The sequence below is a fragment of the Octopus sinensis genome, linkage group LG9 (genome assembly GCF_006345805.1).
Source record: "Octopus sinensis linkage group LG9, ASM634580v1, whole genome shotgun sequence".
NCBI classification, from domain to species: Eukaryota; Metazoa; Mollusca; class Cephalopoda; order Octopoda; family Octopodidae; genus Octopus; species Octopus sinensis.
In genome coordinates this window covers 13,879,505-13,899,715 of record NC_043005.1, presented here as the reverse complement: position 1 = coordinate 13,899,715, position 20,211 = coordinate 13,879,505, and the positions used below count along the sequence as shown (strand labels likewise).

The following is a 20,211-nucleotide window of genomic DNA, read 5'->3' as shown; positions in this document are numbered from 1 at the left end:
TATTACAACAGTTTTAATATATATATATATATATATATATATATATATATATATATATATATATATATATATATATATATATATATATATATACATACATACATACATACATACATACATACACACACACACAACACACACACACACACACACACACACCACACACACACACACACACACACAACACACATATATATATATATATATATATATATATATATATATATATATATATATATGGTTTCTATGGATCTGGTATATTTACCACCAGTGCAGACTTATTTAACTTCACTGTTAGAACAAGATAAGGGAATTTAACAATTACTTGACTCTGATATTGTTTGGTTGCTTAAAGTTTCACAATACTTTTGATAAATCCTTGTGAAAAATTCAATGAAAACTCATCAACAGCAATAGTAATTCAAGGAAGTCAACATTTAAATCGGTTATATCATAATTTATTGTTCGGAATATGCAGAAACAACAATCAAGACATGAATCGTATTCCTTTATTAATTTTAAAGTTTCATTGAATGGGTTAATAATCACATTGGCAACTAGCACATAATGTTTCAAAACAAGATATTTTTATGCTTCAGTCAACAAATAACTTATTGAATCTTGCAAAGACATATTGCCGATTACCGTAAATCCTCGAGTATAGTCCGCCCTTGAGTATAATACGCAGTGGAATTTTAGGAGGCTGTACCTCTGAAAAAAGTAAACCTTGTGTATAATATGCACCCCTTCTCTAACTTGAGTCAAGGAAGTCTATATAACGTCATTGGTTTGTAAAACTGTATACGGTAAGGTCCTTTATTATTATTGTATATATAACATAATGCAAACGTGTAGCTTTTTTGTGCATTTTGTTTGCAAAAAATAAAGAAATAACAGTATTAATGATTAATAATAAACGTTGCTTACTGTAAGTTATGGATGATTCTTTTGACTTCATTGCTTTCAGGCTTAGCTAAAGGTATTTTCACGCCCGACACAAATTGCATCTGAATAAACATTGCTGGTCAGCAAATAGAGACTCGGACATTGCTTAGAAAGTAATTTTCATTTTTAACCTCGTATATAGTACGCACTAGGGATTTTGATCGTTAAATTTTGGGGAAAAAATGCGGATTATACTCGAGGATTTACGATATTCATGCTCTCACTTGCATAATTTTGTATATATTTAGAAATAAGATTCACATTATATAAAGGGAAAAAATGTTTAATTATGTTACTAAACAAACGATGGAAAATAATTCTCAAAGGTATTTTTAAAAATATTCTTTTATAACTTTACTTCAGCTGTTTTATCTTCTGAATTGCTATATTTCACACCTTCTGTTTCATTATCAGGATTTTCACCTGGAAGTAAAACGAGAAAATAGATATAATCTAGAATTTTGTTAATATTTTATTTGATATAAGTTATCCTTTGCCGTCTGATATCAGCCAATAACTCATGTTCGCCACTATACGTCAACTCTTCTTCCTCCGTCCTACAGCCATCAATATCACCGACTACACACTACATGCCTTCGTCCTCTAATTCCTCTCCAAACTCCATTTCACTAACGCTGTTTGTCGACCTATCATTTCCCTCCTCCAAGTAGGTACCTTGATCTATGTAACAGTCACAAATGCTCTTATCGGGGATTACCTTAAACCATTTAATTGCTTCGTTTGTAAAATATCAAAAAGAGAAGTGAAGTTTATTTCTTTGATTTTTTTTTACATCGGAGTATCATTTTTTTTATAAAGGGTGTATTCAATGGCCATACTTATTCTGTCAATGCTGGATTTATTAGTTTTCTGGACAGATTGCAGTCTAAATTTCTAATATGATCGTCGTATGCAAAGACAGGTTCTTTGGTGAGAAGAGGCTCTGTGTGGCTACTGATGGATATTTCGGGAGTTATCTGTCAGCTCAATTTGTTGGTTTTATACCGGAGGTTCCAATCTGTTTTTATTGTAGCTGTGAACGAATAGAACGGAAATCCATTTGTTAAAAACTTCATTTGTATTTGATTCGATGAACAAGTCCTCTGACTTTTTGATGACTTCCAAATTGGTTTGATTACATCCCAATTATATACATACATAGAAGCACGGTTACATAGAAGCATGCTTATATACTTACATACAGATATACATACATATGTACATACATACACGCATGCATACATATATATATATATATATATATATATACATACTTACGCACATACATATATACATACATACATGTGTGCGTGTGATCTATGTATGTATGTATGCATGTATGTATGTATGTACGCCCATACGTATCTACCATTGTATGTATATATATATGTATGTATGTATGTATGTATGTATGTATGTATGTATGTATGCGTGTGTGATGCATTAAAACATCAACCCATAGTTACAATAAAACGTGTCTCACTTCTAATATTATGTGTACCTTTTGGAAGTGGCCTTAACTTGACACTCTGAATATGTAAACCCCTGAATTGATTACTCGCCCTATCTGTCTGTCTGCCTCTCCCCCCCTCTCTCTCTCTCTCTCTCTATATATATATATATATGAAAGAATGGAGTTGAACGACGAATTAACAAAATTCCTTTATTTTCGACATATGTTTCGAAGGCTGCATATTCCTAATTGCAACCGTGTTTTTTCTGATGTGAATTTGCTACCCAGGTATCGGTTAATTCGAATTATCCATAATAAGATAATTCATTCAACTACTCAAATATATATATATATATATATATATATATATATATCGTATCAGGATAATTACGCCTGGGCCAATTACCCCCCCCCATAGGACAATTTCCACTGACAACTACACCCTAGGACAATTACACACCCCTTGGTTAATTACCCCCTCTCCTATAGATTTGGAAGTTTTAAATCATCATCTGTTATCCTCATCTGTTGTCCATGAGGGGTAAATGTCCTAGACTCATATACATATATGTGTTGTGTGTGTGTGTAGTATGTGTCTACACACACACACACACAAATTTAATTATAGCCACATTCATGTCTGATACTATTTACCACTCCGGCTATAAGGCATATACTTAATTTACCTGAATTATACGTTAGTTAATTCATCCCGATGCTAGTTGCTAATGTACAAACCAGAGATGATATGTATATACTGGCATATACATCAACAGATTAGGAACAGAACCGATAAGACAATAATGATGATATTTATGATGAGGACGACGTCAACAACGTTGATGCTGATGATGACAACAATGATGATGACGACGACGACGATGATGACGATGACAATGATGACGAGGACGGCGATGATGGTGATGGTTACAACAACGGTGTGTGTGATGATGATGTCAGTATTGATGTTGATTATGATCATGAGAGTATGGTTATGATGATGTTGTTGGTGGAGGCGCAATGGCCCAGTGGTTAGGGCAGCGGACTCGCGGTCATAGGATCGCGGTTTCGATTCCCAGACCGGGCGTTGTGAGTGTTTATTGAGCGAAAACACCTAAAAGCCCCACGAGGTTCCGGCAGGGGATGGTGGTGATCCCTGCTGTACTCTTTCACCACAACTTTCCCTCACTCTTACTTCCTGTTTCTGTTGTACCTGTATTTCAAGGGGCCGGCCTTGTCACTCTCTGTGTCACGCTGAATATCCCTGAGAACTACGTTAAGGGTACACGTGTCTGTGGAGTGCTCATCCACTTACACGTTAATTTCACGAGCAGGCTGTTCCGTTGATTCGGATCAACAGGAACCCTCGTCGTCATAACCGACGGAGTGCTTCCATCCATCAATATGATGATGTTGAATTGTTGAGCTTTATTTTTGCTTGTGTATTGATCTAAATCAAGAGGCCACGTCATAGCCTACGGAGGTTTCGCCATGACAAATGTCGATGGTATTGATGTCGTTATGTTCTCTTGAACATGTACGAATACTGAAAATAATGTGTAGGGAGAGAGATCCAGAAAAGTCACGTTAGAGGAGGAAGGAATCAACACAGGCGTAGGAGTGTCCGTGTATCAAGTAGCTTGCTTACCAACCACATGGTTCCAGGTTCAGTCCCACTGCGTGGCACCTTGGGCAAGTGTCTTCTTCTATAGCCTCGGGCCGACCAAAGCCTTGTGAGAGGATTTGGTAGACGGAAACTGAAAGAAGCCCGTCATATATATGTATATACATATATAATATATATATATATATATATATATATATATATATATATATCTATATATATATATATATATATATATATATAGGCGCAGGAGTGGCTGTGTCGTAAGTAGCTTGCTTAACGGCCACGTGGTACCGGGTTCGGTCCCACTGCGTGGCATCTTGGGTGTCTTCTACTATAGCCACGGGCCGACCAAAGTCTTGTGAGTGGATTTGGTAGACGGAAACTGAAAGAAGCCTGTCGTATATATGTATATATATATGTATGTGTGTGTATATGTTTTTGTGTCTGTGTTCGTCCCCCCAACATCGCTTGACAACCGACGCTGGTGTGTTTACGTCCCCGTAACTTAATGGTTCGGCAAAAAAGACCGATAGAATAAGTACTAGGCTTACAAAGTCTTGGGGTCGATTTGCTCGACTAGAGGCGATGCTCCAGCATGGCCACGGTCAAATGACTGAAACGAGTAAGAGAGTAAAAGAGTAAAATAGTATAAAAATCAATGATTGCCTTGAGTTGATCAAGATAATATGGATCGCAAGATTAGAAGAAAGTTGATTTTGTGGAAGTGGCAAACACCAGCCTGCTCCGAGAAACGGGGGCCATGGAAAAGCCTTTTTTGTTACAGTAGCCACTTTCTGATTTCTCTATCGCAGTAGTGGTACAAAAGGCAGATATGAAGGCGACAGCAGCTTTGTGAACCTGATGAAGCGTGAAGGTAAACGACATCATACGCAACAACTGAGTGGCCTGCTTTTGGATGCAGTCTTGGGTGGCTGTCAGAGCAGTAGCAGCAACCCAGATGTGAGAGCAGAGTCCCGTTGAGAGTCTTGCTTAAACTTTGCCTATAGTTAGTTATTTGGGATAAAATATGTTTTAGTCTTGAAGAGGACAAAAATATATTCTATCCCCAAATAACTAACCATAGGGGCCACCTTAAACCGGGCACCTTAATAGGTTCTTACAGTAAATCTGGCTTGTGAAACGGCTGATATACTGCAAAGTGAGTGCGATAAATCCATATTTGATTAGATCAGAAAGGTTACGCTTCTTTAAAATTAAAGTGCATACACTATAATATGCAATTTGTTCTTCCCATGGACAGTAAAGGTGATCCTTATGACAGTGGTAGCTGATGTAGGGATGGAATGATATTTATGAAGACGACCATAATGACTTGTGCCGATGGTACAAGAGTGATATTTCTGATGACTATTAAGACAAAGACGGTGTTGGTGGTTGTTGTAGCAACCGGGGTTGTAGTATAGTAAGAAAGTAGAAATTGCACTTACCTGAGTTGTTCTGGGAATTTTTATTCAATACATATTTCTTTTTATTACATGAATTCGAGCAGATAACATTTCGAGCATTTTTATCACACACGCAATAGTATATGAAAATAAACAGTCCTTGAAATGCATGGGAGATTGCACAGATATATATAAACACGGTGGCCGCTCCACCAAAAAAGATATAGTATGCTAAAGCCCACGAAGCACCAAACAGGAAAAACACATTAACGATACCAAAAAAACGAAATTTTCTTGTTTTGTGTTCACATTGCTTCTCCTTTTTCATTGAGAAAAGGCGTCCGATAATGAGAAGAAATAGGATGAGACTAATGAGAAAAATAAGTCCCATGGGAATCAGGAAAGCAACGGAAAAAGGTATCTCGGATAACCAGCAGCTAGAAAAATAGAAAGATATTTCGAACAGGAAATTATGGCAGATGCTTACGGTAATTATCAGAGATGGACATGTTTTTAATTATTTAAATCTTTTAAGTTAATTTCGGTTTTTACTTAATAGAATGATTTCGTGAGATGAATCTTATAGAAATTAATTAAAAAAAGTGAAAAGGGAGTCAGATATTGAAATTTTTGTTTTATGTATAATATAATGTATAATAGGCGCAGGAGTGGCTGTGTGGTAAGTAGCTTGCTAACCAACCACATGGTTCTGGGTTCAGTCCCACTGCGTGGCACCTAGGGCAAGTGTCTTCTACTATAGCCTCGGGCCGACCAAAGCCTTGTGAGTGGATTTGGTAGACGGAAACTGAAAGAAGCCCGTCGTATATACGTATATATATATATATATATATATATATATATATACGCGTGTGTGTGTTTATGCGTCTGTGTTTGTCCCCCTAGCATTGCTTGACAACCGATGCTGGTGTGTTTATGTCCTCGTTACTTAGCGGTTCGGCAAAAAGTGACGGATAAATTAAGTACTGGGCTTACAAAAAGAATAAGTCCCGAGTTGCTCAATTAAAGGCGGTGCTCCAGCATGGCCGCAGTCAAATGACTGAAACAAGTAAAAGAGTAAAAAGAGTAATATGAAAGAAATTGTATACAGTGCTCAGGTGCACTATGTATGTATGGCTTAGTAGTTAGGGTGTTTGAACTCGTGGTTATGAGATCGCGGTTTCAATTTCTATGTAGGGTGGTGCATTGTGCTCTTGAGCAAAACACTTCATCTCACGTTGCTATGCAATCACTTCAACACCAAATTAAACAAATTATCTCTACAGGTCGTTCTGCAAAAAGAGCTAAACATTCCTACGTCATCCTCGACTTGAGATTCCATTATATTATATATATATAATATATATATATATAATATATATATATATATATATAATTAATTAAGGATAGAAATTGATATTTATCAATTAAAACCAGTGGTCTAGCATATTAAAAAAAGAATCCGAAGATTAAAATATTTATATATACCAATTAAGGACTGAACACGAAAAGTGGACAGTCAATATGCTAGATATAGACGTCAAATCGCCATTCTCCACAAAAGATTATGTTCTCAAATCATTGATTTGACGTCTATATCTAGCATGTTGACTGTCCACTTTTCGTGTTCAGTCCTTAATTGGTATATATAAATATTTTAATCTTTTAATATATATATTTTAATATTAATATTTTAATATATATATATATAATAGCACGAAATTCAATAACAAAAATATTCCTCACGAAGATATATATGTCTAAAATAGTATTGTATTAATAATATATGTAAATATATGAAACATAACAGTTTAAAAATTTGTTAATTAATGCATCTTACAATCGTTATAAATTCAGTGTGTAATATTCTTACAGAATATATTTAATTAATCACACACACACACACACACACACACACACACACACACACACACACACACACACACACACACACACACACACAAGTGAATGGACAAACTAAAGAAAGTGGGACTGAACATATACGGTTAGAGTTACATCGATTATTATTTAATAACAATTTCATGCTGTTCCATACAACATAAAGTCTCGTAGGCTCATTGAAGAATCCTAAGTCATCGGACATCTAGAGAAGATGTATGTATAGTGGGCATGCAAAAGCAATGATGAGAATTAAAACGTTTTTATCTGTTCAAAGGCCATCTTTACTGTAGTTTGCCATGGAGACAATTCTCGTTTTATGCCATAATGTTAAAGCACCAAAAACAATCTTGGTGTGGCCTCTGTAGACCGGTGAATGTATTTGTAGCTATTTTGCTATTATTAGCACAGTGTACTACAACGGAAGCAACACTAAGATGACTCTGAAAGCTACAGCTTATAGAAAATCAGTACAAACTATACTTTTGTTTATCAACTGGCTAACTATTCCATTCATTATCGAATCGAATATTTGATTAATCGATCGGTCAATAAGCAATTCGCAGATAAATCGTGAGATTGTGAGTTCAGTTCCTAGACCTGGATTTGTGTTGTGTTTCACATTGCTGCAGTTCATTCAGCTGTAGAAATGAGCTGCGGTATCACTGGTGCTAAGCTGTATAGGCTTTTGCCTTTCCCTTGGACAACATCGGTGGCGTGAAGAGGGGAGGCTAATATGCATGCGCGACTGCTGGTCTTCCACAAAACGACCTTGTCTGGACTTGTGCTTGTGCTTCGGAGGGGAAATTTCTAGGTGCAGTCTTATGATCATTCGTGACCGAAGGTCTTTGATCAATTTGATTTTAACCCTCATTATGCAGAACTCTAAAATACCATACGAGATCTTGTAAAATATCAATTCTAAAGTACAGAGAAAATAAGACGAATAAAAGGCGGAAACACTTACATTGCAGTTATTCTGATGTAGTTGTTTGTTTTTTTGATTATCAGAGTAAGCATGACAATGATGCCTGGAACCCCTGATAATTATAATATATATATATTAATGATTATAAGTAGGTATCAATCTATATTTAAAACATGAAAACTGATCAATTTGAATCGATTCAGTTTACAATACTCTTGTTCAGAAAAAACGAAACAAAACAAAAAATTTAGTCATATCTAATTGAACAAAATTCAATATTTTACTTGATTGAATAATGTATGTTTACTAAATAAATTTTCTATCTAGAATTAAATTGATCATCTATTTCTATACATGATTGACATGTGAAAACTAAATTCTTATTCCCACTTTTAACAAATAAAATATTTGGCTAACTGACTTTATTGTTTTCTAATTTAAGACAAAAATTCTTCATGTGAAACTCTCCAAATATGATACACGTTTAATTTTTTTCCATTCATGACAACGGTGCAAATATTAATATGAGGGGACCTTCGCATAGTTATTCGATCAGCTGGAAACAACAGCTAAATATATCAAACATCATTCTCTTTAAAAATTGAAGGACAAACTGGATAATGTAGATTACGTCACAAAAGAGAGGCTAGTCATGTCGAGTGAGTCTTTGTTCACAGGGTTGATCTGAGGTCATTTAATCATAGGTCTGCTCACTTAGTGCCAAACTCGGGAAAAACAACAACAAAAACGAGCAACAACTAAAACATTGCTGTTTTTACTGGGGGTTTAATTTTTATTAACGCAGATTTTACTGCGAGACAGGAAAGTAGTCTTGACTGTAATCGTTTTCAGAAGAAAAAAATGTTTTAATTTTAACCTTCAAAAGTGCAGCTGAAGATTGCTCTGCATTAAAAATTTTTGTAAATGATAATATACAGGATTATGATAATGTAGAGGATAATGAGACTTAGATAATTTGCAGCAGTGATTACCGATGCTTTCTGTAACAAACAGTTGCAAAGAGCAATTATAAACAGTAATTCCTGGCTAAGATTTTGCCCGTAACACAAACTGTTTAACAGTATGATATCTCCGAGATCAAATCTCATGGAAGTCAACTCCGATCTCTAATAATTTGGGTTCATTGAAATATGTAAGAGCAGCATGATACTGATTTCAAATTATTCGGCTGAAATTTCTCAATCAATTAATTCACAAGTACAAATTAATTACAAAGAAAGAAGGTATGTATATATATATATATATATATATATATTATATATATATATATATATATATATATATAATCAAAATAAGCAACAAGAATTATTCTTGTTGCTTATTTTAATTATAATCACCCCATGGATTTATATGGATAACACCATACAAAATTCTGGTGCATCTAACTTAAGTACCATATTCATTTGAATCTAAATTTTGCTGAACTTATATATATATATATATGTATGTATATATATATATATATATATATATATATATATATAATATATATATATATATACATATATATATGTATATATATGTATATATATATATATATATGTGTGTGTGTGTGTGTTTGAGTAAATGCGAGCCACAGAAAGATAAATGGGCAACGGTTATACATACCCCAAGCGGAAATTGAACTCTTCATCACAAATGATCTCTGGCATGCTCTAAATGTAGCAATCAAAGCTTGGCAAATATGTAGAGCTTCTACAGTTATCCACATGGCGGACGCAATAAGGAAATAGTGTAGCAGAATAGCCATTGCCTACAACAGCAAAATCAACAACAATAACAACAGCAACAACAATAATAAGCATTTCTCACAATAACAATAGTAATTTTTTTTCTCATACAAACTCCACAAATCCTGAAATTTGTGAAGGGGATGTTGTAGGGGCAATCGAACCCAGTACTTGCCTGAGAGAGCATTTCATTGATTCAGGGTAGGGTGGCGGTGGTGTAGGAGTGTAGAAAGGAAATGGTGACTTTTGCGGAATTTCAGCTTAGAACATAGAGTGACGTAATTAAATACCGCAAGTCATTTTCTTCGATGCTCTAACGATTCTCTCAACCTGCTGCTTTAATAATAATAATAATAATAATAATAAGCTGTAGAAATGAGTTGCGACGTCACTGGTGCCAAGCTGTATCGACCTTTGTCTTTCCCTTGGATAACACTGGTGGCGTGGAGAGGGGAGGCCGATATGCATGGGCGACTGCTGGTCTTCCATAAAAACAACCTTGCCCAGACTTGTGCCTCAGAGGGTAACTCTCTAGGTGCAAACCCATGGTCACACATGACCGAAGGGGGTCTTTACCCTTTAATAATAATAATAATAATAATAATAATAAATGGTTGAGAAGCTCAGGACTATGGTTGAGAAGCTCAGGACTATGGTTGAGAAGCTCAGGGCAATGGTTGAGAAGCTCAGGACTATTGTTGAGAAGCTCAGGACTCAAAGCAGAGACAGAGGGATTTTTAATTGCAGCACAAGACCAAAGCCTCCCCACCAGAAATTACCAAAAACATGTAATGAAAAGAAATATAACAAGTAACTGCAGAATATGTGGAGATGGACAAGAAACAATAAATCATATCATCTCTGGCTGCCCAGTCCTGGCTAAGAAGGAATATATTCACAGACATGACAGAGTTGGAACCTACATACACTGGAAGCTATGCCAACATTATGGAATAACAACAGAAAAAAGATGGTATAGGCATACACCAGAAAAGGTCACAGAAACCGAGAAAGCAACCATACTCTGGGATATGCCGATACACACAGATAGAGAAATTAAGGCCAACAGACCAGATATAGTTGTCAGAGATCATGAAGAAAAAAATGCTTTCTAATTGATGTATCAATACCGGCTGATGACAACGTGTCTCTAAAAGAAATGGAGAAACTTTCAAAATACAAAGACCAGGAAATAGAGGTAACCAGAATGTGGAATCTAAAAACAGAAACAATTCCTATCATAGTAGGTGCATTAGGCATGATAAAAAAATATTCAGACAAATACATCACAAAATCACCAGGACTTACAAACACATATAACATACAGAAAAGTGCACTACTAGGCACTGCACACATCATACGCAGAACACTTTCCATACAATAACTATCAGAGCATCACAACAAATCACAGCACCTACCTAAGGCACACAGAGCTGCGCTCGGTAGTGAAGTGAAAGCACGCTATAAAAATAAAACTACTGAATAATAATAATAATAATAATAATAATAATAATAATAATAATAATAATAATAATAATAATAATAATAATTCTTTCTATAATAGTGGAAGCGCTTGACTTAGTGGTTAGGGTGTCAGTATCATGATCGTAAGATAGTGGTTTCGATTCCTGGATCGGGCGACGCGTTGTGTTCTTGAGCAAAACACTTCATTTCACGTTGCTCCAGTCCACTCAGCTGGCAAAAAATGAGTAACGCTGCGATGGACTGGCGTCCCATCCAGCTAGAGAACACATACGCCATAGAAACCGGGAAACCAGGCCCATAAGCCTGGCTAGGCTTTAAAAGGGCGCATTTATTATTATTTTTTAATTTATATAATAGGCACAAGGCCTGAAGTTTTGGGGGAGGAGACTAGTCAATTACAACGACCCCAGAATTTCATTGGTACTTAATTTACCGACCCCGAAATGATGAAAGCCAAAGTCGACCTCGGTGGAATTTGAACTCAGAACGTAGCAACGAGTGAAATACTGCTAAGTATTTCGTCTAGCGAGCTGCCTTGATAATAATTCTGCCAGCTCGCCGCCTTAATATTAATTTTTTCTTAATTTTTGGAACATAGCTGGCAATTTTGGGCGGGGTGGGGGTGGGGATGGGGGGGCTAGTCAACTACATCTATGACCAATACTCAGCTGATTCTTATTTTCTAGATTTCGGAGCGATAAAAGGTAAAGTTGACATCGGCGACAGAAAGTAAAAAAACTGGATGAAATATCGTAAGGCATTTTGTCCAAAGCCCTAACATTTCTGCCAGCCCACAGCTTTGGTAGCAATAATAATAATAGTTTCAAATTTTGGTACAAGGCCAACAATTTCAAGGGAAGGGTTAGGTCGATTGCATCGACCTCAGTACTCAATTAGTACTTGTTTTATCGACTCCGAACGGATGAAGAATAGGGTTTTGAAAACTTAGTAACTTCTATGCTGGAGTGAGACAGCATGTTCTTTGTCTATCTCCTTAACTTTTTGGAGATTTTAGGTATAATTATACTAATGTGTCCATCTGTTCAAATTTAATTAAATTCTATGTCTTTGTGCAGCTGAAGATTGCTGTGCTTTTTAAATTGATGTAATGATTGCATTGTTCAATTAAATGGAGTTGCACGAAACGGTCGTACTGCATTACCTCTGGATATCCTTGTTGCTTATTTTAATTATATATTTATTATGTATATATCATATATGTATGTATGTATGTATGTATGTATGTATGTATGTATATATTTATATATATATATATATATATATATATATATATATATAATTCAAATTCAATCCTGCCCAATTTTATATCTTGTATCGGCGGAAGAAGTTTACTTCTCATCCTTCCTAAATTTTAAACTTATGAATATTCAAATACAAATCCTGATAAATCCTGTACAAATCAACTACATCAAAATAGTTTTCTCATAGTTGGGACCCTTAACTTGAAGATGCACGGGCCGCAGGGAATCGAATGAATTCATTATTAAAATGTATCCCGTATATTATCCGTTTTAATCCTGCCAAATTCACGTATTGAGATATGAGTTATCAAAAAACTTACTTCTCAACAGCAATGCAGCCATAACGGTAAATAGCTAAAAATAGGGAAGGGAACCGATGGTTATAAAATTGGATGAATATTTGCCACTATTCAGTGGACATTCTTATTTCTGATGGCGATAATTCATAGAAGTCAGTTTCGGTTAGTATATTGTTGTTAATAACGATAAATATGTACAGGTTTAATGTGTTCTCTACATAATTTCACCTACCTTACAAATAACATTGGATTTTCCTGGCCGCATCCCAACAAGAACGATAAGATGAGTTATAGCTAAAGAACCGCATAAATTTATAAGAATCTTTGAAGGAATTATTTTCCATAGATTTCTGAAGTACCAAAAAAAGAAAATTATCAATAGCATTTACTTTTACAGAAGCATGGAATTCTAAGAAATCAATCAATGTATCAATAAAATACAACGAGCTATATAAGAGTAGGCATATGGAATACATACATACTTACACTCATAGATACATACGTACGTGCATACATAAATAAATACATAAATACATACATATATGTATAAGCATGTCTAGACATGCAACTATATGCATGATAATACATACATAAAACATACAAGTCTGCAAATACATACATACATACATACATACATACATACATACATACATACATACATACATACATACAGACATACAGACAGACAGACACACAAATAAAAATACCCTGTTGTTGATGTTGAAATTGCAATGAAGGAGCCTTGGATCTAGGTTATAAATCGGTTGTTTCCCTATTGACAAGAAATCTTGAAATAAACTGAATAATGACATTCATACAGTGAAAAAAAAATACATACGCTGAACTATTGAGAAATCTGTAGTTACATTATCCGGATTATAAGTTCAGGTTCATATCTGTAATTATTGGGGCATTGGGATATGTAATACACTGCCTAAATATGAATCTTGAGAAATTAGGTTTCTCAAAACCAGAAAGGAGAAAGCTGATTCGAAGACTACAGATCCAATCTATCACTGGAACTGTAAACATTTATAGAACTTTCCGGAAGTTTATCCTGAAGTATATATGAGCATGTCTACATATGCAAGTATATGCATGAGAGGGCATATATAAAATAAAACATACAAATCTGCACGTATACATACATACTAACATACAAACATGCATACATACATACATACATACATACTACATACATACATACATACATACATACATACATACATACAGACATACAGACAGACAGACACACAAATAAAAATACCCTGTTGTTGATGTTGAAATTGCAATGAAGGAGCCTTGGATCTAGGTTATAAATCGGTTGTTTCCCTATTGACAAGAAATCTTGAAATAAACTGAATAATGACATTCATACAGTGAAAAAAAAATACATACGCTGAACTATTGAGAAATCTGTAGTTACATTATCCGGATTATAAGTTCAGGTTCATATCTGTAATTATTGGGGCATTGGGATATGTAATACACTGCCTAAATATGATCTTGAGAAATTAGGTTTCTCAAAACCAGAAAGGAGAAAGCTGATTCGAAGACTACAGATCCAATCTATCACTGGAACTGTAAACATTTATAGAACTTTCCGGAAGTTTATCCTGAAGTATATATGAGCATGTCTACATATGCAAGTATATGCATGAGAGGGCATATATAAAATAAAACATACAAATCTGCACGTATACATACATACTAACATACAAACATGCATACATACATACATACATACATACTACATACATACATACATACATACATACATACATACATACAGACATACAGACAGACAGACACACAAATAAAAATACCCTGTTGTTGATGTTGAAATTGCAATGAAGGAGCCTTGGATCTAGGTTATAAATCGGTTGTTTCCCTATTGACAAGAAATCTTGAAATAAACTGAATAATGACATTCATACAGTGAAAAAAAAATACATACGCTGAACTATTGAGAAATCTGTAGTTACATTATCCGGATTATAAGTTCAGGTTCATATCTGTAATTATTGGGGCATTGGGATATGTAATACACTGCCTAAATATGAATCTTGAGAAATTAGGTTTCTCAAAACCAGAAAGGAGAAAGCTGATTCGAAGACTACAGATCCAATCTATCACTGGAACTGTAAACATTTATAGAACTTTCCGGAAGTTTATCCTTGAAGTATATATGAGCATGTCTACATATGCAAGTATATGCATGAGAGGGCATATATAAAATAAAACATACAAATCTGCACGTATACATACATACTAACATACAAACATGCATACATACATACATACATACATACATACATACATACATACATACATACATACATGCATGCATGCATGCATACATACATACATACATACATACATACATACATACATACATATCTACACGCGTCCATCCACACGCGTCCATCCACACGCACTCACACATATATAAAGATACAGGCACAGATATGGTAGTATGCTTATGAAGCTCACTTTGCAACCAAGCGGGTTCGGGGTTCTATCCCTCTGCGCGGTGACTTGGGCGAGTAACTTCTTCAATCATAGACATAGACTGACCGATGCGTTGCGAGTGAATATTGTAGATGGAAACTGTGTGGAAGCACTTCGTATATGTAAGTATGTATGCATATGTAAGTGTGTATGCATGTGCATGCATGTGTATGTGTGTCTTTGTGTTTTTGGTTGTCCTCCCCATTACTTGACAACCGGTACTGGTTTGTTTACCTCCATGTAAATTTGCAGATGTGGAATAAGTACCAAACATCAAAAATAAGTACTAAGATCGATTAGTTGGACTGAACACTGCAACATGGTGTGTGAGTGAGAGTTTGTGCTTCATTCATATTTCACGGTGTGTGTGTGTGTGTGTGCGTGTGTTTTGCGAAGTAATTATGTATGCTGCATTGTGCCTTTAGGCTAGTTTTGTTTGTTATGGTAATCACTTGTCGTCATGGAACATGTTGATTGAGTCATCAATACTATCCATTTAGAAAAAAAAAACCAATAAGTCAAAAGGAAATTGAAATTGTCGGACACGAGAAATAGATACCGCAACCGCCGCCATTACCGCCGCCATCACCGCCGCCTCCAACCGCCACCGCTGTCGCCACTACCGCTACCATTGCGGCCGTCACTGTTGCTGAATGAGATTGTAACTAAGAAATGGAAAGCTAAATCAATAGGTTTTGTGGATTCTGTGTGAAGCTGAAAATTCTTCAGTTGACCTGAAGCATATTCTTGACAACGAGGTAAAGCGAGGCAGAGCAGAATAAAGTGTACACTTTAAAGAGATGATACCACACTTCTTATTCTTCTTAAGAATTTACACATTGGTGTCATAAACACACAGCCTAGACATTTCAAACCATCTTGCACAGATCTCAAGAGCGGAGACTATGAAAACATCATTCAATAAGGACATTACAACACAATTCCGTTCAAGACATAATAACTTCTTAATAACTGTAATAGTTTTGTACTTCATTCTCTCTCGACATAAACAAAACTGAACTAAAACACCCTAGGTAGTCTCAGATATGAAATATCACACAATGTTCTCCGTATATCCATAGACATACACATACGAACATACAAACAAGAGCATACATGCCTGCCTACTTATATAGCAGCTCTACTTAATCACACACAATAAATCTCACTCACTGTCTCATACCACACACACAAAATCCTACACTGAAACATTTGTTGCAACATCAAGAGTTGTCTCCTCACTCATATATTTGTTTTCTTCTTTTTCACTCCGCATATCAACCTAAAGCAGCTATATTGATCTTACCAATCTAGGAGGACTTCGAGAAGTGATGGTCACTGTCTTCCCGTATTTGAATAGTTTATGAAAATAGAAATTATAATGCTTACTTGAAACCAGCATGAACTATTATTGTTAGGATGAGGAAGACAAGTGATATTCCACAACCAATATAGCATATAATATATAACTTGGCATTCTGGTCGACATCCTGCAATAGAAGCAAACAAGATATTAGCTCCTTGTCTTTCTTATATGTTTAGTGTTTGTCAATACTTATACAAATTGTGTTTGGTATAAAAGATGTAGATTTCTGTATCCTACATTAGAAACAATATATTCGTTCACCATCTTGTATTACATGTCAAACAAAAGTTAGTTCTTATATAAAGTTCAGCTTTTATCATAATACTGGTATGTATATGAGTTGATTTAATAGATGTACAAATGTATCACTAATCCATAGATCTTGAGTTCAAATTAGCTAAAAGTATTTCTTTGTACACCTAATTCTACCTGCTACAATTAAAGTGCATATTAACTAAGAGATGTCGTCCTCTCCCAGAAGCACATATTTCTCATTCACTTAACACCAAGTAACTAAAAATAGTTATTGCATCAAAAGACCTTCATGATGGTATCTTATATTTGTTATATAGCGTAGTATCTTTGTATAAGTGACTTTGTGTATTGTAGAATATGTGCGTGTTAAAGGACACTGTAGATTGCCTCTGACAAGATACCAACGACTGACATCTTGTTAGAATTCTCAGTACTTGTTCAACTTTGCCATTTGGGCTGTTATATTTTGACAACAAATGAGATAGAATGTGTCACCTATGAATATTTAGATAATAGAAACAAATGCGAGATTAAATGGAAAAATTAAATGTTATTTGTTAGCAAGAATAACAGAAGCAAAAACAATTACAACAGCAATAGCAACAAGTTTTAAAATAAGAAGATACAAGTATTTTCTTTTATTTACCGACGCACTTTGAAAACTGCATTAACACGTACATATGACATTTAGAATTATAGTTAATTAACGAGCCATAATTGTACAAACCGTTAGTATTGCAAAACTTGTAAGATGGTTACAGGAACAATAAACTTTTTCTTTACGTTCAGTTTTGCAACCACTTGTTGACCAATGAGGAACATGTCCCGAGGTGTCATCCCAGAAAACACACCGTGAGTTGCTACCATTCTGAAAAGAAATTAAATGCCTGATAATGTATTGGGTTGTCCGGAAAGTTCGTGCCGATTTTTAAAGGAAAAAAAAAGGTTAATGAATACTTGCCATTACATTTTTAATCAACGACATATGAACCATTTTGTTGCTCAATGCATCTCCATCTTTCCTTTAGCTTGAAAATACCCCCCTCCCAGAATTGAGGTGGTTTCATGGCAAAGAATTTATCAAGGTATCTTTTTACATCATCCAAGGAATTTTTACTATTAAGACTATTCTGCAAAGACCTGAATAAGTGGGAATCGAAAAGAAGCAATATCTGGTGAATATGGAGTGTTGGGTAACACATCCCAGACGAGCTGCAGCAATTTTTGTCTGGTTCCCAAAACATCAAGTGCCGAAAATGAACTTTCTTATCTTCCATTTTAAAGGGTTACAGAATTAACACAGGTTTAGGAACACAGACCTTCTTCCCCGAAAAGATAACTTAATCTGTGCTCTAAATGGAGGTGTAGTCAAATCCTATTTTATGGACTCAACCACGTTCTAAAATAAGTCGAAAAGTAAGCTACTATAAATCGGCACGAACTTTCCGGACAACCCAATAATAAAATTACTTTGTAACAGAGTGTAGTCACTATGAATTGTCTTTGCTAAGGTTGAAAAAAAATGCTAAGAGGTCAAAAGCGGGAGGACATGCTTAATGGAGATCTGAATACATTATAACAATAAAAATTGAGATAGTCATTGTTGAAATGCATGTCATTATAGGTGCCCTCGATCAGGGTTAATGGAGAGTTATGCAACAACAACAGCAACAACAACAACAACAACATTAGAAACATACAATTCTATCGTAAAAATCTTTCTCCTCATTCATGTCTACCGCCACTGCTACCACCGCCACCGCCGCTACCACCATATTGGATCATATTTCTTTCAGAAGGATCCAAAAATAAAACCACCGTTGGATGAAACATTGCCAGCAACAATGACAACAACAATAGCAAGAATAATTAGATAATTAGATATTACCTTATATAATAAATTGAAGGAGATATTTATTGGGTTTTCAAGGTTGGATATGCGCTGTTTAGGAATATTTGCAGCTATAATTCGACTGTTAATAAAGCTTTCGGGTTTACTATCTTTTCTGTCATCAGATCTTTGTATAACCTGTAAGGAGGAGACAAAGTAAAATGCTAAGAAGATCATACATGAATGTTATACTCTCAAATTACTATCATTTAACAGAATGTATTAATATAGTGTTAAAGTTTGCATAAAAATTCAAGCCTAAGTTTTGAACTTTCTTATCGTGTTCGCATCATGTTCAAATGAAAAAAATAAATCTATATTCACCTTTCGTGCCTGAATTTATGCTTTATACATCCACATATACTTTTTTTTAAAGAAGCACTCCGTCGGTTATGACGACGAGGGTTCCGGTTGATCCGAATCAACGGAACAGCCTGCTCGTGAAATTAACGTGTAAGTGGCTGAGCACTCCACAGACACGTGTACCCTTAACGTAGTTCTCGGGGATATTCAGCGTGACACAGAGAGTGACAAGGCCGGCCCTTTGAAATACAGGTACAACAGAAACAGGAAGTAAGAGTGAGAGAAAGTTGTGGTGAAAGAGTACAGCAGGGATCACCACCATCCCCTGCCGGAGACTCGTGGAGCTTTAGGTGTTTTCGCTCAATAAACACTCACAACGCCCGGTCTGGGAAACGAAACCGCGATCCTATGACCGCGAGTCCGCTGCCCTAACCACTGGGCCATTGCGCCTCCACTCCACATATACATATATATGTGAATACATAAACAGTGAGTATCGCTTTTTTTTTTTTAGTATTGTTTCTGCTGTTATCAGAACACGATTGATGAAATCAAATAAATTTTAACCAATGAATTGGAATAAGAAAATTATTAGTTACGTAACGTACCCTATATAGTTTATCATTATTCATGGAATAAAACGAAATCCGATTGCTGGTTTTCAGATGTTTTGATAAAGTCTTCGGTATTGAAATGTAGTCCATCATTTTTATGCTTTCTGCATCATTTGGGTATGAAAAATGATATATCTGATGGAGGAAAAGAACGGAAATTTGAAACTGTTCACTAAAAAAAAACATACACAACAGCAACAACAACAACAAAAACAGCAA

At 35.3% G+C, this 20,211-nt stretch overlaps 1 protein-coding gene across 5 annotated transcripts in view; it reads right to left on the bottom strand.

Moving 5' to 3' along the window:
• Positions 1 to 1,280: 1,280 nt before the first annotated feature.
• LOC115215701 overlaps positions 1,281 to 20,211 on the bottom strand; it is a 123,459-nt gene continuing 104,528 nt past the window's right edge. For all 5 annotated transcript variants that reach the window (XM_036505783.1, XM_036505782.1, XM_029784986.1 and 2 more), the window contains 9 exons: positions 19,987 to 20,127; positions 19,073 to 19,213; positions 17,912 to 18,052; positions 16,953 to 17,053; positions 13,285 to 13,402; positions 9,885 to 10,029; positions 8,295 to 8,367; positions 5,474 to 5,868; positions 1,281 to 1,368 (listed from right to left, as the gene is read on the bottom strand). In XM_036505783.1, the coding sequence (XP_036361676.1) occupies positions 1,292 to 1,368; positions 5,474 to 5,868; positions 8,295 to 8,367; positions 9,885 to 10,029; positions 13,285 to 13,402; positions 16,953 to 17,053; positions 17,912 to 18,052; positions 19,073 to 19,213; positions 19,987 to 20,127 (1,332 nt within the window). In that variant the 3' untranslated portion in view covers positions 1,281 to 1,291. The remainder of the gene's footprint in view (positions 1,369 to 5,473; positions 5,869 to 8,294; positions 8,368 to 9,884; positions 10,030 to 13,284; positions 13,403 to 16,952; positions 17,054 to 17,911; positions 18,053 to 19,072; positions 19,214 to 19,986; positions 20,128 to 20,211) is intronic.